The sequence below is a fragment of the Ambystoma mexicanum genome, chromosome 10 (assembly GCF_040938575.1).
Source record: "Ambystoma mexicanum isolate Mex_15411 chromosome 10, UKY_AmexF1_1, whole genome shotgun sequence".
NCBI lineage: Eukaryota > Metazoa > Chordata > Amphibia > Caudata > Ambystomatidae > Ambystoma > Ambystoma mexicanum.
The window spans coordinates 1302658090-1302677842 of record NC_090932.1 but is presented as its reverse complement, the minus strand read 5'-3'; the positions used below and the strand labels follow the sequence as shown (position 1 = coordinate 1302677842).

The 19753-nt window shown below is 44.2% G+C and overlaps 1 protein-coding gene across 4 annotated transcripts in view; it reads left to right on the top strand.

Annotated features, from left to right (window-relative positions):
* The window catches only part of GAL3ST1 (galactose-3-O-sulfotransferase 1), a 228758-nt gene extending 209463 nt beyond the window's left edge, over positions 1-19295 (top strand). For all 4 annotated transcript variants that reach the window (XM_069619318.1, XM_069619319.1, XM_069619317.1 and 1 more), the window contains one exon: positions 14522-19295. In XM_069619318.1, coding sequence (XP_069475419.1) covers positions 14522-15680 — 1159 coding nt within the window. In that variant the 3' untranslated portion in view covers positions 15681-19295. The remainder of the gene's footprint in view (positions 1-14521) is intronic.
* Positions 19296-19753: the final 458 nt, after the last annotated feature.

Below are 19753 nucleotides of genomic sequence, written 5' to 3'. Positions count from 1 at the left end.
GGTTGGGTTTGGGGTGTCTCGCGCTCTGCCTCCTGAATTCCATAAGCTAAATGGTTAAGATAGAAATTAGTTCAACATATCCTTGGAAAGATTCTTCCAGATGGAGGTTTATTCTCAAAAAAGGGTCAGCTGACATGTGTTTTGACCTTAGTCGTCCTCAAGGCCTATATTCAATTGAAATCGAAATAATGACCATATCTATATAATGACCATATCTGGATCATGTGCACCTTTACGAGTCTATTGTGTCACACCACACTTGCGGTTGAATTGGAAAATAGATTGCAATGATTCTAAAATAGCATAAGCGCATCAGCTTCTGCTCCATCATCAGTTTTAGGTATTTTCATATTGTTTCGACTCAGGCTCATATGTCTTCCTTATGACATCATATTGTCGTCATTAGATTCTTGTTTAACATTCATCCATGATTCTTAGTGCTGCCTCCTTCCACTTAGGTAATTGACATCCTTCCTAGTAACTTCCCTCCATTGACTCAACGTGAGGACATCTTCTGAATGGCTGTCTAAGTGCATATCATCTTTAATAAATTCGATGTGGTATTGACATGTCACATAAACTCATGCAAGAATTCCCAATGATAGCCCTTTGTCTGCTACTCCAGTGGGACGGTGGTAAAGGGGCTGGGAATAGAGGAGAGGCCTCCTCCTGCTCCTCTACATTCCCCCCTGTGGTCAAAAATTCGACCATACCCTTCTTTTCTTCTTCTTCCGAAATTCCTGCTTAATCTTCTTCCACCATCTCATCATATTTTCTCTACTTTGGGACCCATATTTTCTCCACCCCCTGAGGTGGCCTGCATTCTTTGTGTTCATCGCCATTCCAGGTCATGTGGTGACAATCTCCTGCTGGTGAACAGAATATCCATTGTCCTGCAAATCTCTTCCGATCTTGGGGATAGTAGAAGCTGGTTCCGCAAGGTGCAAGGTAACTTTTCTTGATGTTTTCTCTCTAATACCACTGTCAGTCTGTGTTTTCTCTCTAATACCACTGCTAACATCAATCATTATCTTCATCCCAATAGCTTTCTTGATTGTTTTCTGGCATTGTCCCAAGATGGTCCTTAAGAGACAGAATTCTAGCAACACCAACACTAGTATTGCTCCAAGTAATCTGAAAGCATTTGCCAACCAAGATGGAATCCATGAAATCGGGGATGAGAACAAATCACTGCCTGCCATTTTATCAACTTCGTCTTTGATTTCTGTATGCAGGGTCGTTGACATCGTTATTGCCTCTGTCAGGGTTTCATTTTCACCATCATGAGAAGGTATAAATGTACAGCAAAAGGCCCGACTTTGGCACAAATGCCTCCTTACATTGATGTTATTAGATCCAGAACATACTGTTCTGGAGAGTCATCCGCCTGATGACTCTCAATTCTTCCTTTATTCATTGAATCCTTTTATTGTTGCATTGATTGTCTTCAGCAATTCCTATCTAGTGATCTGCAACCACTTGGCGTTTACTGCAGCATGAAGTCCTGGTGTGAATATAGATGTCATTATCATGGTGGTCTTGCTGAATAATTTGTGCTCATCAGGAATGTCTTCGTAAGCCTTTATTGATTTTGATGAGAAATAATGATCTCTCTTCAGTTGGCAAAGATGAAATTATCTCTTCCTTCTATTATATTCATTCATTTTTGGGAACTCTTTGATGTGGAGGTCACTTTAGGGAATCACTAGTGCTGGGATGTGTAAATTTACATTGGAACACACTCCTCCCCAATCTTTAGGCAACCGCATGTAAGCTCTGGATCCACAGGCCCACTATCGATCCATCAGAACTGCAGTTCCTCCATTAATTCCTGGTACCTCAATTGTTTCTCCACAACCTTTGTTCCTTCCAACATAGACCTTGCCATCTTTCTTGAAGCATGTTGTTGCATTCTTCAATTGTAGTATATGCACTGTTCCTGTTTCATTGTCAACCCAAGTTAGGAGTTTTGCATGCTTAGCTCATGATTCCAAGCATTCATTGTTCACCTTTTGCACTCCGTGGACAGAGTCTTTCTTCAGTAGGTGTGCAGGGCATGATATTAGTCCATCTTTCCATCCAATTCCAGTTGCTACACGCCAATACACCAACAGCTGTGCTCTTTCCCAGCATCCTGGCTCCCCTGATTTTACAGTCATGTCTGAGCAATTCATGCTCTTCATGTCAACAGCCTGTATCTTCTCTCCAAATTGGGACGAATACATATGTTTTTTGTTTGTCCACCCTAATCCACTCTCCATCCTTTTTGTCTTTACGTATGTATCTTTGTAGGGAAAGGTCTGTCTTGATTGCCATCTTAATGTTGCACACTTCCCTTCAAATTGGCCTCTCGTAGTGCAGGCTGCTAGATGACTGAGACATTGTGCATCATGTGGGGACATTTCTCTTGCAATAAATGTTCTTGCTGCATTCATATGATATGATATGATATTTTATTTTATTTGTATCGCGCCCATGCACAAGTGTTTTAGAGTGTGACGAGGCAAGGGAGGGGAAACAAGGGAGGACAAAACAACGATCTTACTAGGTGCAGTGACATTGAGAAAATGCAAGTGCAGCGGAGAGGGAAGGGGGAAAGTACGAGGGGTAGGAGAGGAGTAGAAAGTGCTGAACACGTGATAGAACAACAACAGGTAGTGCAGCCAGCAAGTGGTAAGTGCGAGAATAAGGTGTAGACAATGGGTGTCTGATAGGTGCTGGAAGGGGACTGTAGGATAGCAGATACAGACCCAAGTGCAAGGGTTGCCAGGAAGCAGTGCGGGTGTGTGGCTGGGAGTGCAGAGATCTTGGTCCGAAATCAGAAGGTACCCAAGTGCCTGGTGCCAAAGCAGACAGATTAGCAGGGGAGAGGAAGAACAAAGGTAGAAGCAAAGAGGAAGGTCTTGAGGTGCTTCTGGAACTGAAGATGGTTCTCTTCAAGTTTCAGAGAGGCAGGTAGGCTGTTCCAGATGGAGGCCCCACTCGAGGAAAGGGATCCACCCTCAACTCATTGCTTGGAGAAGCGAATGACCCTGAGGAATTTGCTGGTCATGGGGTATTAATGAGCATAGGCCGTGGCATTGGGTATTAATGAGCCCACATAACACCTCTCTTCTGATGCTCTCTCTCCCACTTCTTTCATGTGCTGGTACCATAGGTTATTTGCTAAATGAGCCAATTTATCTAGGTATGTGTTGATACTTTCATTATCTTCCTCAGCATCTCTTTTTACTAGGGGAAAGAGTTTTTTAATATCAGAATGCAATGGGGTTTTTCGGTTCTTAACAGGCACAATAGGAATAATGGGGCTAGTGGGGGATGTCTTTTTTTCTGGCTTCTCGCTGCTTATGACATGTGTAAATGCCAACGTTATAAGGAGAACAGTCAAAATCAAAATACCACAGAAAGCTCCAATAATGATTCTTCGTTTGGTACATCTTTTTCTTGATGCTACGATTATTACCTTTTGGAACATTTCCATTTCCTTAATTACATCTGACATACACCAAAGGTATCAATGTATTGCTTCTTTATAACTTTATAGCAAGAACTTTAAAAATAATCCCCAATATAATTCTCAGAACGATCGTATTAGTTTTAGAGTTTACGAGAAACGTTACTATATCACTAGGCCTTTGTATTAATGTGGGTAAGACTGCAATATATTTGAAAATACTGCAAGCAAGAATGTGTGTACAATGGGTAACATAAGAAAAAGTTAAATATTGTTCTTTTCTTCTGCTTTCGACTGCTTCTGTACACTTGTTTCTTTTCACCTAGTCTAGGGAAAGTTTTGCAGGATCACTATAAGTCCATTTGTTTTTAAGAAATCCTAATCTAAAAATGTTGTTTCCTTTTCCTTTGTCTTGTCTTGGCTTTTGGTCCAGGATCTGGTTTGTATTCAACAAGGTTCTTCACTTGCTTCGGATGGGGTAGCTGCAGGAGAGGTCAAGGTTTGTCCTTTATACAGTTTAACATCATGGAAATGTATCCGCGCTCCCCTGTTTTGCAATTTAACAGCAGTAGGGCTCACTTCTTCCACTTCATGAGGGCCGTCAATATGAAGTGTGCCCCAGGTACACACACATTAACGCACCAGCACCTGGTTTGAGCGTCTCTTCTAAATGAATGGGCTGAGTATCTTTCTGATTTTCCCTTGACCCCTCCCATTGATTCTTGAGCTTCTGGGACATAAAAGAAACACTTTCAGTCATCGTTTTTAGATAATCATGCATTTCATCACCTAGAGCCCTTGCTACACAATGGGCGTCTGTATGTGCCCTTGTTGGGGGAGTGAGAGGAGTTCCCATGCACAGTCCAGTCACCAACTCATGGGGCATCAGATGATGATCTGAGCCAGACTGGTTCCTCACTGCACAAAGTGCAAGGGCTAGGCAATGAAACCATCCTTTCTTTAAAGTGGTTTTGATTTTTGCTCTGCTTTCTTTTAAAGGGCCATTGAGTTTTTCACAGAACCCGTTTGGTTGCAGATGTTAAGCAGAAGCAAACTTATATTAAATGCATAATAACAGAACTATATTTTCAAATAGCTCATTCACAAAGTGTGGTCCATTGTCAGATCGCAAAACCTTGCACACACCCCATCTTGTAAACACTTTGCGCACAACGAACGTAATAGCACAAGCGGCATCAGGGTGCGTGCATGGACCCATCTCAATCCATCTTGAAAAGGGGCATACTACACAATATATACCTATATCCATTGCAAGTCTGCAACATATCTACATAATCTATGTGCAGATGCTGGAATAGTCCACTGGTTCTGGGAATTACTGTTTGCAAAGTATGACCTGCAGTACATTTCTGGCACACAATACAGTTTATAATGAACTGTGCCACATGTTCATATAGGTTTGGTACAAACCATTCTTCTGCAATAGTAGCAACTAGACTCTCTTGCATCAAATGTGCTGGGTAGTGGAGCGGCTCCAACGCTACCCTCAATAGTGCTAGAGGCATAACTGGCCTTCCATTGCTACCCTGTCTTCAAATTGCTTGAGTAGGGGGCAGAAGACATCCCTGTTGTTTCCATAACTCTTTCTCTTGTGGTGATGCTCTTCCTTGTATTTCAATTAACTGTACAATGGACGTCATATTGAAGCCTTCCTTAACCAGCATGCATCACCCCATTGGCTGCTTTATTTTTTTTACCTCACTCTCAGATATAGTTGGATTATAGGCCACTTTTTTGGCCTCCAAGCCTGCGGCTTCATTTGCATGAGAGATTAAATCTGTTCTCTTGGAATTTCATTATCGCTAGTGTCTCTGGAAAACTCAGTGCTTCAATATGTTTTTCTAATAAACCTGCATGTTGCACTGGAGTGCCGTCTGCGTGGAGGAAGCCTCTCCTTTTCCAGCGTGACAAGCCTGCATGTACTGTTGACGTCACATAGGTGGAGTCAGAGTACACTGTCACTTCCTCATCCTCAAAGCTTTGCAGTGCATCAATAAGTGCAGCTAATTCTGCAGCCTGTGTTGAGTCATTTGGGGGCCATCTCCTACTGATCATTACCTCGAATTTACCCTCTCGTTTCAATTTTACCACTGCCAATCCAGTATGTCTCACCCCACTTTCCTGGTCAATTCTCGATGACCTGTCAAAGAAGACCACTTCCCCTCTCCCTAGAGCATTTTCTCTAACTTGGGAATATCATCATACCACTTGTTAAATGTAATACAGTCATGCATATCATCATATTCTCCCACTGGTTCAGCTATAAACATTGCTGGAATCACTGTGCTACACCTAACAATTTTAATCGCAGCATTTGAAATAATCACCTCCTATCCTGATGCTCTCTGTGTGATCAATATACTTTTAGGTTTCTACAAAAATGCAAATAATGCATGTTCTACAAACAGCGTTATTGAACACCCCATGGTCACACTAGAAGCCTCTTCTATTGCAAAGGCAGCTGCTGCCAAAGATTGCTCACAAGGATAATGTCCTTTCATGACTGGATATAAGATGTCCTAATGTTGTTTTCTGTGTAAGTACTGCCGTCATTACCTCTCCATTTGAATGAGTAGAGTAGAATTCTTCACTATAATTTGGAATCCCTAACACGGGGTGGTACTTATCACCTTTTTTTAATTCCTGAAATCCTTCAATCATCTCTTCTATCCATACTAGTTTAGTTATTGCCACCTGTGCTTCCTTGAGTCGAACGTATGTACTGTAGTCACACACCCAGGCCCTGCAATAGTTGCATAGGCCTAAGAATTGTTGCTTTTGTCTTACTGTTTTTGGTTGTTCAGTCCTCATAATGGCCTTTGCCCTTTCAGGTGTCACTTTTCTTCCTTCATCTGAATTCAATTGCCCTATATGTAGTACTTCTTTCCTGGCAATATTGTAGTTTTTCCTTATCCACTTTGTACCATTTCTCTGCCATTGTAGTCATTAATTTGACAGAGTCCTCTCTGCACCTTTCTTCTGTCTCACTGCACACTAAAATGTCATCCACGTACAGAATTATGGCGCTTTTGAGTTGAACATTTTCCAAGTCCATCTGAAGTACTCTGTTCAAAATTGAGGGTGACTCACAGTACCACTGAGGCAAATGAGTATGTTTCAGACAAATTGTTCTATATGAAAAGGAAATAAGATCTTGTAAGTCTTCATGAAGTGGAATTGAGAAAAATGCATTTTTTAAGTCTTCCACAGTGAAATGCATAGCTTTTGGCAGGATATTACACAATATTTGCATGAAGAGGTCTGGGAGTCTCTCTACCGGCACAGCCACGGCCCATTGACCTGTTCTTGGCTGGATGGCCCCCAGCAGAGTCTCAACCCCACTTTAGCTCACTGTGCTTTTCACAGAGGAGACATTTCCATATGCATATCAGTCTTTGTCCCACCCAAAGGTAGTCCAGCACCGAAATGATAGGCAAATCTCCTCTGAACAAGAGTACCAACAGTAAACCCATAGACGTGTTTCAGCCTTGTTGGGTATCATCAATGAGGTGGAGGTGTGTCTCCAAGATGGCAGACTAACCTTTTTAGCTTTTGGTACATAGAGCCAAGGCCCATGCCACAGATCTTTAAGACTACTACCCCTGAGATGATGGAGTGCACCATTTCTGGGCTTCTCGGTACATGTGCTCCCCTCTTCCACAGCATGGGCCGCAAGTTTCCCTTTGCCAGATTTGCACGCTTGACCTTCAAAGATGTTTGGTTTCTGTTTGACACAATACAGGGCTCAGAGTTTTGCCAGTTCCGGTTGACAACAGGACTTGTGAAGCCCAGCTTTTCTCCATCTCTTAGCCGCATAGTACAGCTTCTGCTCAGGGCCCATGGGAACACATTCTTGGTGGCTATGTGTGGTACTAGACAAGAGGGATGGGGTGAATGCGCTTGCGGAGCCCCTGCAGGCCTATTATCACAGTGTGAGCTGTGGTCCCCAGGGTCTCTCAGGACCATTCTCTATCCTCCCTAAAGTGACTTCGACACAGGTTAAAGTCATTATAGAACAAAAGACAGAAAGAATATGGAAGGCGTTAATTATGAACTCGCAGCCATTGGGTTCTTCTATATGGATCATGAAGGGACACGCCTTGTTTCCTCTTTCAGAGCAGAAGGCAGCCAGGGAGAGAAGTGCTGATGCAGAATCACAGACTCAACAGTACAGTTAGGAAGGTTAGATCAAATAAAACCCACCATCACATTAATCAAAACTGGACAGCTTTTCCCTCCCTAAGCTGTATCCCCGTCCTGTAACCCACTGAATCGCCCCTCTGTATGGCTTTGCAAGTGTAGCCTTGTTAGTCTATGCTTCTAGGGGGATCTATATTTGTGTACCCTATTATTGGGCCCCCTTGTTGCACAGCTCTACATTGCTTCACCGCTAGGTTTATGCTATATAGAACTCAGCACATACATACGCCAAACACCAGATGAAATGATGATTGCTTGATTTGTCCTGTAAGAACTACAGCACATAATTACTACCTACTGGGACCACCCAGATGTACTCACTAACAGAAGGCAGGCTTTCAACACATCCCAGCATATCTTCCCAGGTATCCATGCACTGGCTAATGACTGCAGCTTTCACTCCCGCGGCAGGGGTGCTGACATGGCCAGTAACGGCCTGCCAGCCCTCACCTAGGTAGGCCAGTGCAAAGCCATGTCAGCCCCCCGCCAAGGGGGTGAAAACCATTTGCACTCCTTTATTTACCCAGGTGTGGATGGTTTTCAATGTATTTTTTTTTTCTTCCATCGGAACATGGGCTCAGCGTGTAGCATATCTCCTGAAGGAAGGGGGGGAAAAAGCAAAAAAATGCCGGCAGCAATTAAAATGGAAAAGGGACTAGGTCCTTTTTCAGATGGCGGGGCCATGAGAAACATGGAACAAATTGCAGCCGTCATCCCAAAAGGGATCTAGCCCTTTTTCTATTTTATGCCGCGGGCACGGGCGGTGATTGCATAATTGCACCGGGAAAAGACGGATTGTGATTGGTCAATCTGTCTTTCCCGGGTACGAATCACATTTCCAAGCGACAGTCTGGCACTCACTTCCTGCTACTGTGAAAGTTCAATCCACGTTTCACTAACTCATACAGAAAGAACTTCCTAAGTGTGGCCCTACATACCAGGCATTGTGACTGTCAATGCTGTTACTTCTCAACTATGGCAAATATCTTATTGTCAACAGGTATGTCATCAGCACCCAGAGCAGACACTATGCAGAACATGACACAGCATAACAGGTGCATGTATAGAGTACACATTCACCCCCTATAGCCCCCAACCCAGGTTGGTGCTATAGAAAGATGACACATGTTTACTGTTACCCAAATCAATCCAGAAGAGGACATATTGAAATCATTTGTACCTCTCCAAGCATCCAACATTCTTCTCTATCATTTGTATTTGTATTTTATATTTATTTGAAGAACAAGGGTGTTATTTACAATTGGAAAGGACTTACAATAGCACATTTACCCATAGCGTAGGCATTCCCAAGAATAGTACAAAGATGAGAACAAATGGTGAGCCAATTTAAAAGAGTGCGAACAAGGTGGGCAAGGACCAGGGACAAAACAAAGAAACAGGTGACTTGCAAAAGTAACATTAACCTAGATAGTCAATTCCATCAAACTAGAGAGGAGTACTGTACAAATATACAAAATTGAATTATTATGCAGCACTGGATGAAGCGATGAGGTAAGGAGGATGGGCGAAGGGCTGGGGTAACTCTGTCTCTGGATAGTAGGTGAAGATCAAGCCAAGCTTTGAAGAGATCCACAGTCGAGCTAACTTTGATTGTGATGGGCAGTGGCTTCCAGTTGAGCGGGAGGATCAAGGAGGGAGAGCTGAAGAAGAGAATGCACGGAGGAGGCATGGGACAGAGAGATTGAGTGCAGAGCAAGAGGGAAGGAAGTTGAAAAGGGAGCGGTTGTGCATGGAGAACCAACTAGCATAGTGTTGGTAGGTAGAAGTGGGTGAGGATCTGGGAAGGTTGTAGAGGGTACTGGTAGCGAAGTTGAGGACCTTGTCCAGAGGGAACAAAAGGTGCAAAGAGGAAGGCCTGGCGTAGGCAGAGCAGTAGTCAAGTTTGCTGAGCACAAGGTTCGAGACCATCCTTTTCAAACGGTGGTCAGTAAGAAATTGACACATTTTCCAAATGCACAGTTGGTTAATATGAGAAGCTGAGGCAGAGGTTTTGATGAATTGTTGCAGTTGGAGGTCACTATCAAAGAGGACCCCAGGTCAGGAGGGAAGGAGATAAGAGAGAGGAGAGGAGGGATGGCATTGGAAGTGGGGATAAGGTGGTTTTTCATTTTCAAAGAATTTAGCATGAGGCAGCGGAGAGCCATCCAGTGATGGACTGTAGTGACTCAGTTGGTAATACATAAAAAATGTCTGCCATAAATGAGGGAATAGAGAAAAATTATTTAAGTATCTTCAATAAAGTGGTGATAGTGCAAGCCAAATGATTTGATGAGTCTACTAGGGCAGAGGTGAAAAGGGGTAAGACAGACATTAAATGGCTGAAATGTGTGGGACACTGACAGGAGGAGTGGTGTAGTCAGAGTTTTGCAAGTTACATGATATTTGAAAGGAGCTAAGATGCAATCCAAACTAAAGCAGATGTATGAATCTCAAGGTCCTGGAGAGAGAGGAGGTCGGAAGAGTGGTGGACGGTGTTTTAAGCCGCATAGAGGTCCAAAAGGATGAGTATAGAAGAGAGTTTAAAGTTTTGAGTATCAGAGAGAAAGTTGGAGACATGCATTAGTGCACAGTAGAGTGTTCAGTTGCAGATTTAAAGGAGGCAACAAAGAAACCAGCAGAGAGAGAGAAATGAAATAGCTCAGAGAGATGTGTGCATATGATTGGAAGTTTGAGAAGCAAATTGGTCGATTGGAGCTTAAAATGGGCTGGCACTCTGAAGGAAGGGCACTAATTTGGTAGGAGAGGTAGGGAGAAGTAGTCGATAGTAGAAGGGGTGTGGGCGAGGTGGTGGACAGGAGGAGAGTGGGGAGGCAGATTGAGGAGGGCTGTGAAAGTGTTATGAATTTTAGAGATTTCATAGGACGAGTAGTGAGCAAAGCCATTAGAAGAGTAGATGCAGGTCATGAATATTGGCTTGGTAAGTGTGAGCAAATCTTGGAGGGTATATGAAACTTGGTGGGTGATTACAAAGGGATGAGATTAGGTTTGTGCAGTAGTAGGTTTTGGCAGAGTCTAGCCCAGAGGAAAGTGCAGCGAGGGAATTATTTGTAAGCTAGAAGATGGGTGTGGATCCGGGATGTGTGTCAGCATTGCAGGCCATGACACATGTTGGTTTTGAGGGTTTGGTTCTCAAAGATGATCCGGGCTGAGCACAGGGGTGGGAAGGTGGGAATGTGAGTGTAGGATAGTGATGGTCAAAAGAGTCATGAGTGCAAAGTGAAAGCAAGAAAACACATGGTCAATATAAGAGGCAGGAAAAGGGGGTAGAGACAGGAGAGAGGTCTTCACATTAAAGTAAGGGACAAGAGAGTCCTGCCTGAATTTCCTTTTGGTTATTTAGAAGGGAAGAGGAGGAGCACATGGTGGAGAAACTGAGACATTAAAGTGAACAATACAGTGATAATAAGGAGATGGGTCAATGGAGAGGTCAGAGGAGGAGAGTGAAGTAGAGATAAAGACAAGGTCAAGGTAGTTCCCAACAGAGTGGGTAGGCAGGCCATGGAGGGAGTAGAGAGAGAGAGAGGTCAGATAGGAGGGAGGTAAGTTCAAGGCCGGTGGATGCAGAAGGCTAAAATCTCCCAGCACAACAGTGCAGATGTTGGTAGAAAGGGACTCAAGGAGAATGTTCAGGTCAAGGAAGAGGAGAAGGAATTGAGAGGATGGGGGGCCAAAACAGTGAAAAGAGTGGGAGGGAGGCATTGAATAGTGGCATAATTAAAAGATTAGGAGGTGGGGCAGTGGTGAGGGCCTTATTGATAAGAAACTCCACTTCACCACCCTTCTCAAGAGGTTGGGGAGAGTGTGAAAAGGTAGCAACGTCAGTGTGGAGAGCCACTAGGGTAGCAGAGCCGGGAGGGGGTGTCCAGGTTTCTGTGATAGCCATAAGTGAACATTGATGGTGATCAGAATCGAAGCTGTAAGTGCAGAGGGGTTGTGCAGTGCAGAGGTGATAGGATGTGGGCGAGAGGAGCAGATATTGTGTGGTAGGCAAAGACGATAGATGACGTTGGAGACCCTAGGAGGATGGGGGAGTCTGGTTTGAGGGGTGCAGGGGAGAGGAGAGGTAGACATTTGAACCAGTTGTGAGTGAAGGCTACAAGAGAAGGGGAGGAAAAGACTGAATTCAAGGAGGAAGAGAGCAAAGTCAAGGTGCACAATGAAGGGAAAAAGAAGTAGGCAAATGAAGGCACTACAAGAAGGGCACAGTTTAAGAGGGAAGGTGGGGTGAGTGAGTGGCAAGTGACGGGGAAATGGTAAGGTGCGGGTATAACTTCTGAGTTGGGCTAGAACAGATAACCAAAAGACAGTTCGCTGGCCCAAAACAGAGATGTCCCTTTGTGGTTCGAGGTAATAACAGCTCTGTGGTGGAGAGAGAATCACTGGATCAAAGGATCCCTATGTGTTGAAGCAATTGTCTGGCAATGGGAGAGTTTGGTGAAGAGGCAAAGAGGTGTTTTCCTAAAACAATGTTAGTCCTCGCTTGAGGAGGGGCTCCAGCCCTGGGACATTTCTGGCCCTACCTTCCCAGGCAGGGAGTTGCCCTGAGATGCTTTTGGCTCTTAGCTGCAGAGCCCCCACCTGGATACCAAGGGGAGGCTCAGTAACGAGGGTGGCAGTGTTTCACATGATGATACACTCTTCTATGGAATCTGACTTGTGGTCCTATGTAGGAGTCTTTCTGGAGTTCATTTTTTTGCCTACAGATAGGCACCTTTGTCCCACTCTTTCTTCTGCTTCACACTTAAACTAGGGCTTACCCCACATAGTAAAAACTGATTTGCACACAAATTAAATAAAAAACATATATTAGTCACTTTATCAATTACATTTGATCCTGGTAGCCAGTTTGACCATTATATAGACTGAGTTAAGGCCAATGGTTAGGGGGATTGTTTTCTGTATGTGGGGAGAAGAGAAATACTTGTATCTAGTGTAGGGAAGGCCTGGTATCACAAGTATTGACACTGAAACAGTGGATACAATTTGTAAAACCTTTGTTGAAAATGTTGGGTTTGGAGAAACTCCTATTCTGTCCTATGACTGAGATGGGAGTAGTCTCGACCATCAAATGATAAACAAAACAGTCCTAGTGGAGTCTGTCAAATCGTAATGGCCTTTACTAACAAAACCAAATGCCTGCCCTATCTCTTGTACAAAAGGTGTAAAAAGGAGAAAATATATGCAAAAGGAAAAGTCACTGTTCAAATGATAATGTGGCTGAACCAGCTCTCCTCCCCATGTTAGGCCTCTCAAGGTAAGGCGATCCTTGTAGGCAGGATCACACACTCTGACTCAGCTTCCAACACAGTACACAGTTCAAAACCGTGGACGAGACCCGCCTGGCTTTACACATTTAAAGTTTCTTTCTCTAACTTTTAAAATAATGTTTCAACCAAATCGTTCAAAAAGGTACCCCTCTGCTGGGCTCAGACCTTTCACCACACAGTTCTCGTAGGTCCCCCTCTGCCGGGCTCAGACCTCTCACGATACTGTTTACACTAAGTTGCAAGGCGGCTCCCTTCCCCAAGCTTAATACACTTCGGGTCTCCCTCAATTGGGCTCGGACCACTTTCGGATGTCGAAGTCTTTCGAATGTGCGTGACTTTCTTTACAGACCACCCCAGGACCACTTCGACTCGACAGTCACTATTTACTTTCACTCTTGCTGTTTGTTCACCCTCTAGCTTTCAAACAATGCACCTTTCACTGAGGCTACTTAATTTCACTGGACCATTCCGTTATTAGGTATCACTGATATCGCAGCTGTATTTCACTTTAAAGTTCATTCACGGGTCTGCCTTTCTTTGCATCTCAGCCACATGCGTACAGACTTCACTTTTGATATGATGGTGCTACTTCATTCACTTTAACACACACCAGTCTCTCAGATTGCTTGCCAACTCACCGGATGTGTGCTCTTCTTTCTTGTTTGCGTTTTCCAATTTTCGTGTCAAGGTTAGTACCGCAGGCTTGACCTCCCCGTGGTACCAACTCTGCTGTTCACCCGGGAGGGTCGCTGGTGTCCTTGAAACACAATGCAATCTTCACTTGTGGGATCTGGCCTTCTCCAGGCATCTTTTGCGGCCTGTTAGAGGCAGCAACCTCCAGTAGGGAAGCCTTGGGGGTTTCGACCCGCTGGTCTGTTGCACTACTCCAGAAGGTGTGCCTTCATCCCGGAGGTTCTGCTCATTCTCGTGTCCCGCTTTGCTCAAAGTGTGTCTTTAGGTGTTGTGTTTTATTCATGTGAGGAGAACTAATTGGTATCAGTTGTACACACTTGGAGTAAAGTGCCTGACATTGCCTGACCCGATTAACGGGACATGTCCAGTACGATGTGAGAGAGTAAGTCTGGTTACTCTGTCACCATCTTCCTTGACCCAGTGTTTCTATGAAAAGGAGGGGGGGAGTTGGAACTTCAGAAAATCCTAAAAAATAGGGTGGGGTATATGAACAAAAAATGGGGGAATGCTGCGTCTCACCATCGGCTATCTCAACCCCACTCCCTGAAGATCCCTCAACCAGGTGATCCTCCCACACTGGCCTACCCCAGGGTCTGGATCCAAAGGCGATGGCTGTGCCCTGGTCATCTGAGAGAGATCCCCGGGGACTAGCGGGTGAGATACCCTCTGGTTTCTCACACTAGTGAATAAGGTATTGGGTTGTCGGTCTTTGCAAGTCAATACATTGGCTTCCAGTTGGGTAGAGACAAGGCACACTGGGAGGGTTAAACCTGGGTTGATAAAACCTGAAAATGTTGGAGTGAAATAAATGAGTACATAATTAAAAGATGGCTAATTGTGATATCTTCTCTTTCTTTTCCACCAGGATCCCTGTACAGGACCAGTGTTCTTCCTATCCAGCCAATCCCCGGCACACACTGTTGCCAGTGAACAACAGTCATCAGCCTGTTAATGATGGCAGGAGCTGCCAACCACGCACTGATGTAGTGTTCATGAAGACGCACAAAACGGCAAGCAGCACCATCTTGAACATACTCTTTCGTTTTGGCGAGAAGCACAGACTGAAGTTCGCCTTCCCTAGTGGTCGAAATGATTTCTTCTACCCATCGTACTTTGAGCGAGGGCAAGTGGAGGGCTACCAGCCTGGTATGTGCTTCAATGTCATCTGCAACCACATGCGCTTTCGCTACCTTGAGGTGCGCCAGCTGGTGCCTCCAGACGCAGCCTTTGTCACAGTGCTGCGTGACCCCGCCCTGCTCTTTGAGTCCTCCTTCCACTACTTCAAGAATGTAGTACCGCTCACCTGGAAACTGTCTGGAGAAGACTCGATGTCCGAGTTCTTAAGAGACCCCTGGCACTACTATGATCCTGACGGCATCAATGCCCACTACTTACGCAACCTACTTTTTTTTGACTTGGGATATGACAATAACCTGAATTCAGAGAGCCCCATGGTGGAGGCACGAATCCACGAGGTGGAGGCCCGCTTCCAGCTGGTCATGCTGATGGAGTACTTTGACGAGTCCCTGGTGTTGCTACGTGATCTGCTATGCTGGGACCTCCAAGACATTGTCTACTTCAAACTTAATACTCGCAGGGGTTCCGCCATATCACAGCTGACCCCTGAACTCTATGAGAAGGCCACCAACTGGAACCAGATTGATAGCAAGCTTTACCGCTACTTCAATGCTACCTTCTGGCGCAAGGTGGATGCCTATGGGCGGGAACGGATGGCACGGGATGTGGAAGAGCTGCAGCAGGAGAATGAGAAAATGAAGAGGGTGTGCATTGAGGGGGGGCAAGCCGTGGATCCAGAATCTATCAAGGAGTCAGACATGCAGCCGTGGCAGCCGCTGGGTGAGAAGAACATTCAGGGTTACAACCTGAAGAATAACATTGAGAAGAGGTACAAGAGACTCTGCCGCAAGATGCTGACCCCAGAGATACAGTATTTGACAAACCTGGGTGCCAACCTCTGGATTACCAAACTCTGGAGCCATGTGCGGAACTTTTTCGGGTTTTAATTTGTGGGTTAGTGGGGGTGCATCCTAGTCTATCACTGGTGCTATGAAGACTCTTGCTGATGGAGCTCCATGGTTGGAGAGAGGGCAGCTGGACAGAATTAATTGAATGAAGCTCCTGGATATTGGCACACATCATGTCTTCTGACATGTTCTCCATGCTCACATCCTCCAGGTCCTTCCCAACATTCTCAACTGTTACATTTGCCCCAAGCAGATCTCTAGAAAGGCCAACGGGAACAGGAATAGAAGGGGAAGAAACAAGGTGTCCTTTCAACCCTACACTCTCCTGAATCTCATGCATACATCCTGCGTTAGTCTGTACATGTGTGTGGGTTTATGGACACATATCAGCCTGACCACGAATTGGAGGAGCAGTCTCTCCTATAGAAACTAACCATGACTATTTTGTATTAAACTGACCTCTTTAACCCAAACTGAAGACCTCAATGTCCAACATGTTCACTGGTCACATATTCTCACACACACCCCATTTGGATCCAATGTCTGACTGTCTGTTTTAACTGCCTAATGTTGAGAAGAATGTGAATGTGTCTGCATGTGTGCTTATGTCGAGGTTGTAGGTGAATTTGTGTGCATGTTCATATGTATATTGGTTATGTGGTGGTATACTGTATGAGTTTGTGTATGCATTAGATTATGTGTGTAGTGTATGCCAGCATATTAAATTATTCATGTCCGTTAATGTGTTTTTATGTGAGTGTAGGCATGCGTGTGGATTGTGCATTGCTGCCTCTGTGTACATCTGTTAAGTTGTGTTAGCATGTATGCCTTACCTAAAGATGTGCATGGTTGCCTCTGTGTGTGTGGGTGGTTAGATTGTACCCTTTGTCTAAAGATGTGCATTTGTGTCTCTGTATGTGTTTCTGCTGGTCCATTGGTGTGTACGTTGGCGTATAAAGAGTGTATGTGCCCCTAAGCTTGTGTGTGTGATGGTTTACTCTGTGTGAGCGTGTACGTGTATGAGATCGGTGTGTGCATTATGCATTTCTTTGTAACCATGTGTATGTTTAAAATCCAAACACACGTTCCTGCACAAGTGTGCATGGAGGATTGTGTATGTTTGAGGACTGTTTATATTTTGGGACCGTGTAGGGTCCGTGTACGTGAAAGACTAGTAGTGTTGCACATTCGTGAAGGGCTGTGTTACTTGCACACACTCTACTGTGATGGCATAAGGTATGCCTTATCAACATAATATGCATGAATGATAGCGTAGTATAGTGAAACAGGATGTGCAAGTTCATGTGTGAGTTTTGATGGCGTGCCAATCCCCCAGGTATCCCTGGGACAATATTTCTTACTACTATATCTTCTATCGCACAATATTCACCTAGAGATCCATGCATGCAATTCTGCTGCATGTGCCCATTGACAAACAATGTTACACTTGCCCCTTCTTACTACTAATACATTCCTGCATCGAAGAAGAAGCAGCAGTGTCTGAGTTCAGAGTTGCAGATGCACGGCTGTACCCTGACTCTGAGATCACTAATCAAGAAGGACTGTGTTTCACTCTAGGGCAGTACCTCTGGATTCTGTGTTGTATACAAGAATTTTGCAGCATGCTATGTGTATGTTGTTTCTTTCAGCAGTGAGAGATTGTGAAGAAATTCTATAATAATAATTACTTGTTTTTATATAGTGTTTGCTACTACAGTTTGTTGCCCTTTCATTGGTCAGCATAGAACATTTGTTACTGTTACCAAATTTAATGTTATTCATTTTTATCAACCTCAAGGGGCCTAGGAATTGTGGGGCCAAGTGCAGCAAATTAAGTGTGAACTCCCTAATTTGCATATAATTACATCATAGGAAGTGACATCAAAGGAAGTGGTATCACCAGAAGAAACAGTTATTTACCTGTAAGCAGAGCTGTTGTTTTTTTGTTTTTTGTTTTTTGTTTTCACTTTCTTTTTTTAAAACTATTCTTGGCAGACATAAGCATACATTCATCAATTAATAATACTATTTTTTTTTTTTTTTTTATTATTGAATATAGTTGCATTTACAACAACTTTTTCAATTTATACATATTACAAAAATTCATTCTTTCATAAGTAAAAACACTGACATGAGCAATAAGTCAATTAAACATACATTTGCAATTACATAATACTATTTGCCATTCAAACACACAGTAGGCATCTGCCCCATATAGGGTGTGGTTACAGTTCACATACATGTCGATAATACATGTGATAGTACCACACAGCTGCAGAGTAATTTAGAGGAACATTCCATTCTTGACCCGGTCATGGGACTGAGACAGCACTATTGGCTGTATGGGACGATATCTTGAGGGCAGCTGATGAAGGGGATCTGAGTATGTTAATCTTACTGGATCTGTCGGCAGCCTTTGACACAGTCGACTTTGAGCTACTATTGACTAGACTTCTCAAAGTCACTGGAAGCAAGCCCCAATTTACAGGTGCGCCCCTTAAATACAGGGGATCCATAATCACCAAAAACCAGAGTAATCTTGCAGATGATGACAAGACTTTAATCTTTACAGATCATGAGGATTGGGGAAATGACAGAGGACTCTGTCATTTCCAAGCCAGCATTCTGTCGTCGTCCTTCGCTGACTCCAAGATCCTCTGGATACTGGTGCTGTGCCTGGGGCTTAAATACACTTCACTTGGTCACTGGATACCAACAGAGCTCCTCCAAACTTGTTCTTCTTGCCATACAAGGGATGCTGCAGAGGCTCCACTGTTGCATGGTCATGTTCCCTACTTAACATTAATGCTGTATTTAGCAGGAATACTTTGTCGCTCTTGTTTAGCATAATTTACTATGTTATAAACATTCATACATAAACACATCTTCCCACCATTCTCTCAACATTAACTCCATAAAATGATATTTGATGTGGTCCAATAACTTCTACAGAAAAACACTTTTCTAATACTATGTCATGTCGACTCTTAGGGCCTCATTACATGGACGGCGGTAACCATGGCGCTAGTTGAGCCATGGTTGCCGCTGGTATTTTACCAATTCTGCCCTGGTGAATGGCAGAATTACCGCCCCATTCCAAGGTTGGTGGGGGTGGTAAATCCCCATTCACCATGGTCCTTCCCCATTCCCATTGAGCCCCTATAGGGCTCAATGGGAATGGGGAACGAGCAGATAATGGTACCGCTATTAGCGGTACCGTTATTTGCTCTGAAGTCCCTCAGCGGGTCCCGTCCTTAACGTGTGGTCTGACCACACGTTAAGGACGGGACCCACTGAGGGACCTAGTAATAGGGCGGTAAGGGATTACCGGCACCGGTGCCCTTACCGGTGCCGGTAATCCCTTACCGCCATCCGTGTAATGAGGCCCTTAGTCTCCATTGGCCTGTGATTGACAGGACCAGTTGGTCAGCCACTTCATTCTCTCTTCCAGCCTTAGACTCAGTGATGCAACATTGCACACGAGCTCTGCGATCTATTCTTAGCGCAAGCACATTCCTCTTTGGCAGAGAGCCTGCTCTTTACTGTGTGTTTTAAACAAGCTATTTTACAATGTACACCAGTTTTACAAATTAATTCAACTAATAGTTGGGATTGAAATATAAGATGCAAATAACTATCTTTATTTAGTGACTGGCCACGCCTCTGTGTGATTATTTTTGCATGAAAGAAGCTTTCCCAGTGCTATAGTGCTTAGAAGTCCTGACTAATTGTAAAGCGCTTGAGGGGTGCAGGGAGGCGCTAGCCAAAGGCGCTTGCTCCTCCCCAACATTCCCCCCTTTCGTTACTTCTACAGTAACAAACTCCTCCCCGCCCGATATTATCTACAACCCCAGAAATATTTGTTTGATTTTCGCTCCTTATTGTATAACAAGGTGTTTTAGGTCCCCCAATTGATACTATCATCTTTGCACTAAAAGTGACTATAGGACCATCTCATCGGAGACCCATTGGCACGTGTAGAAGAGAACCAAGAAGAACATGATCAAAGGAACCAGTATTTTTACTGCTGCCCCAACCATGACAGGACCAAATCAAAGGCAAGCGATGTTCTGAACTCCACCATCTTCCTTCATTTGAACACCTAGATTGTG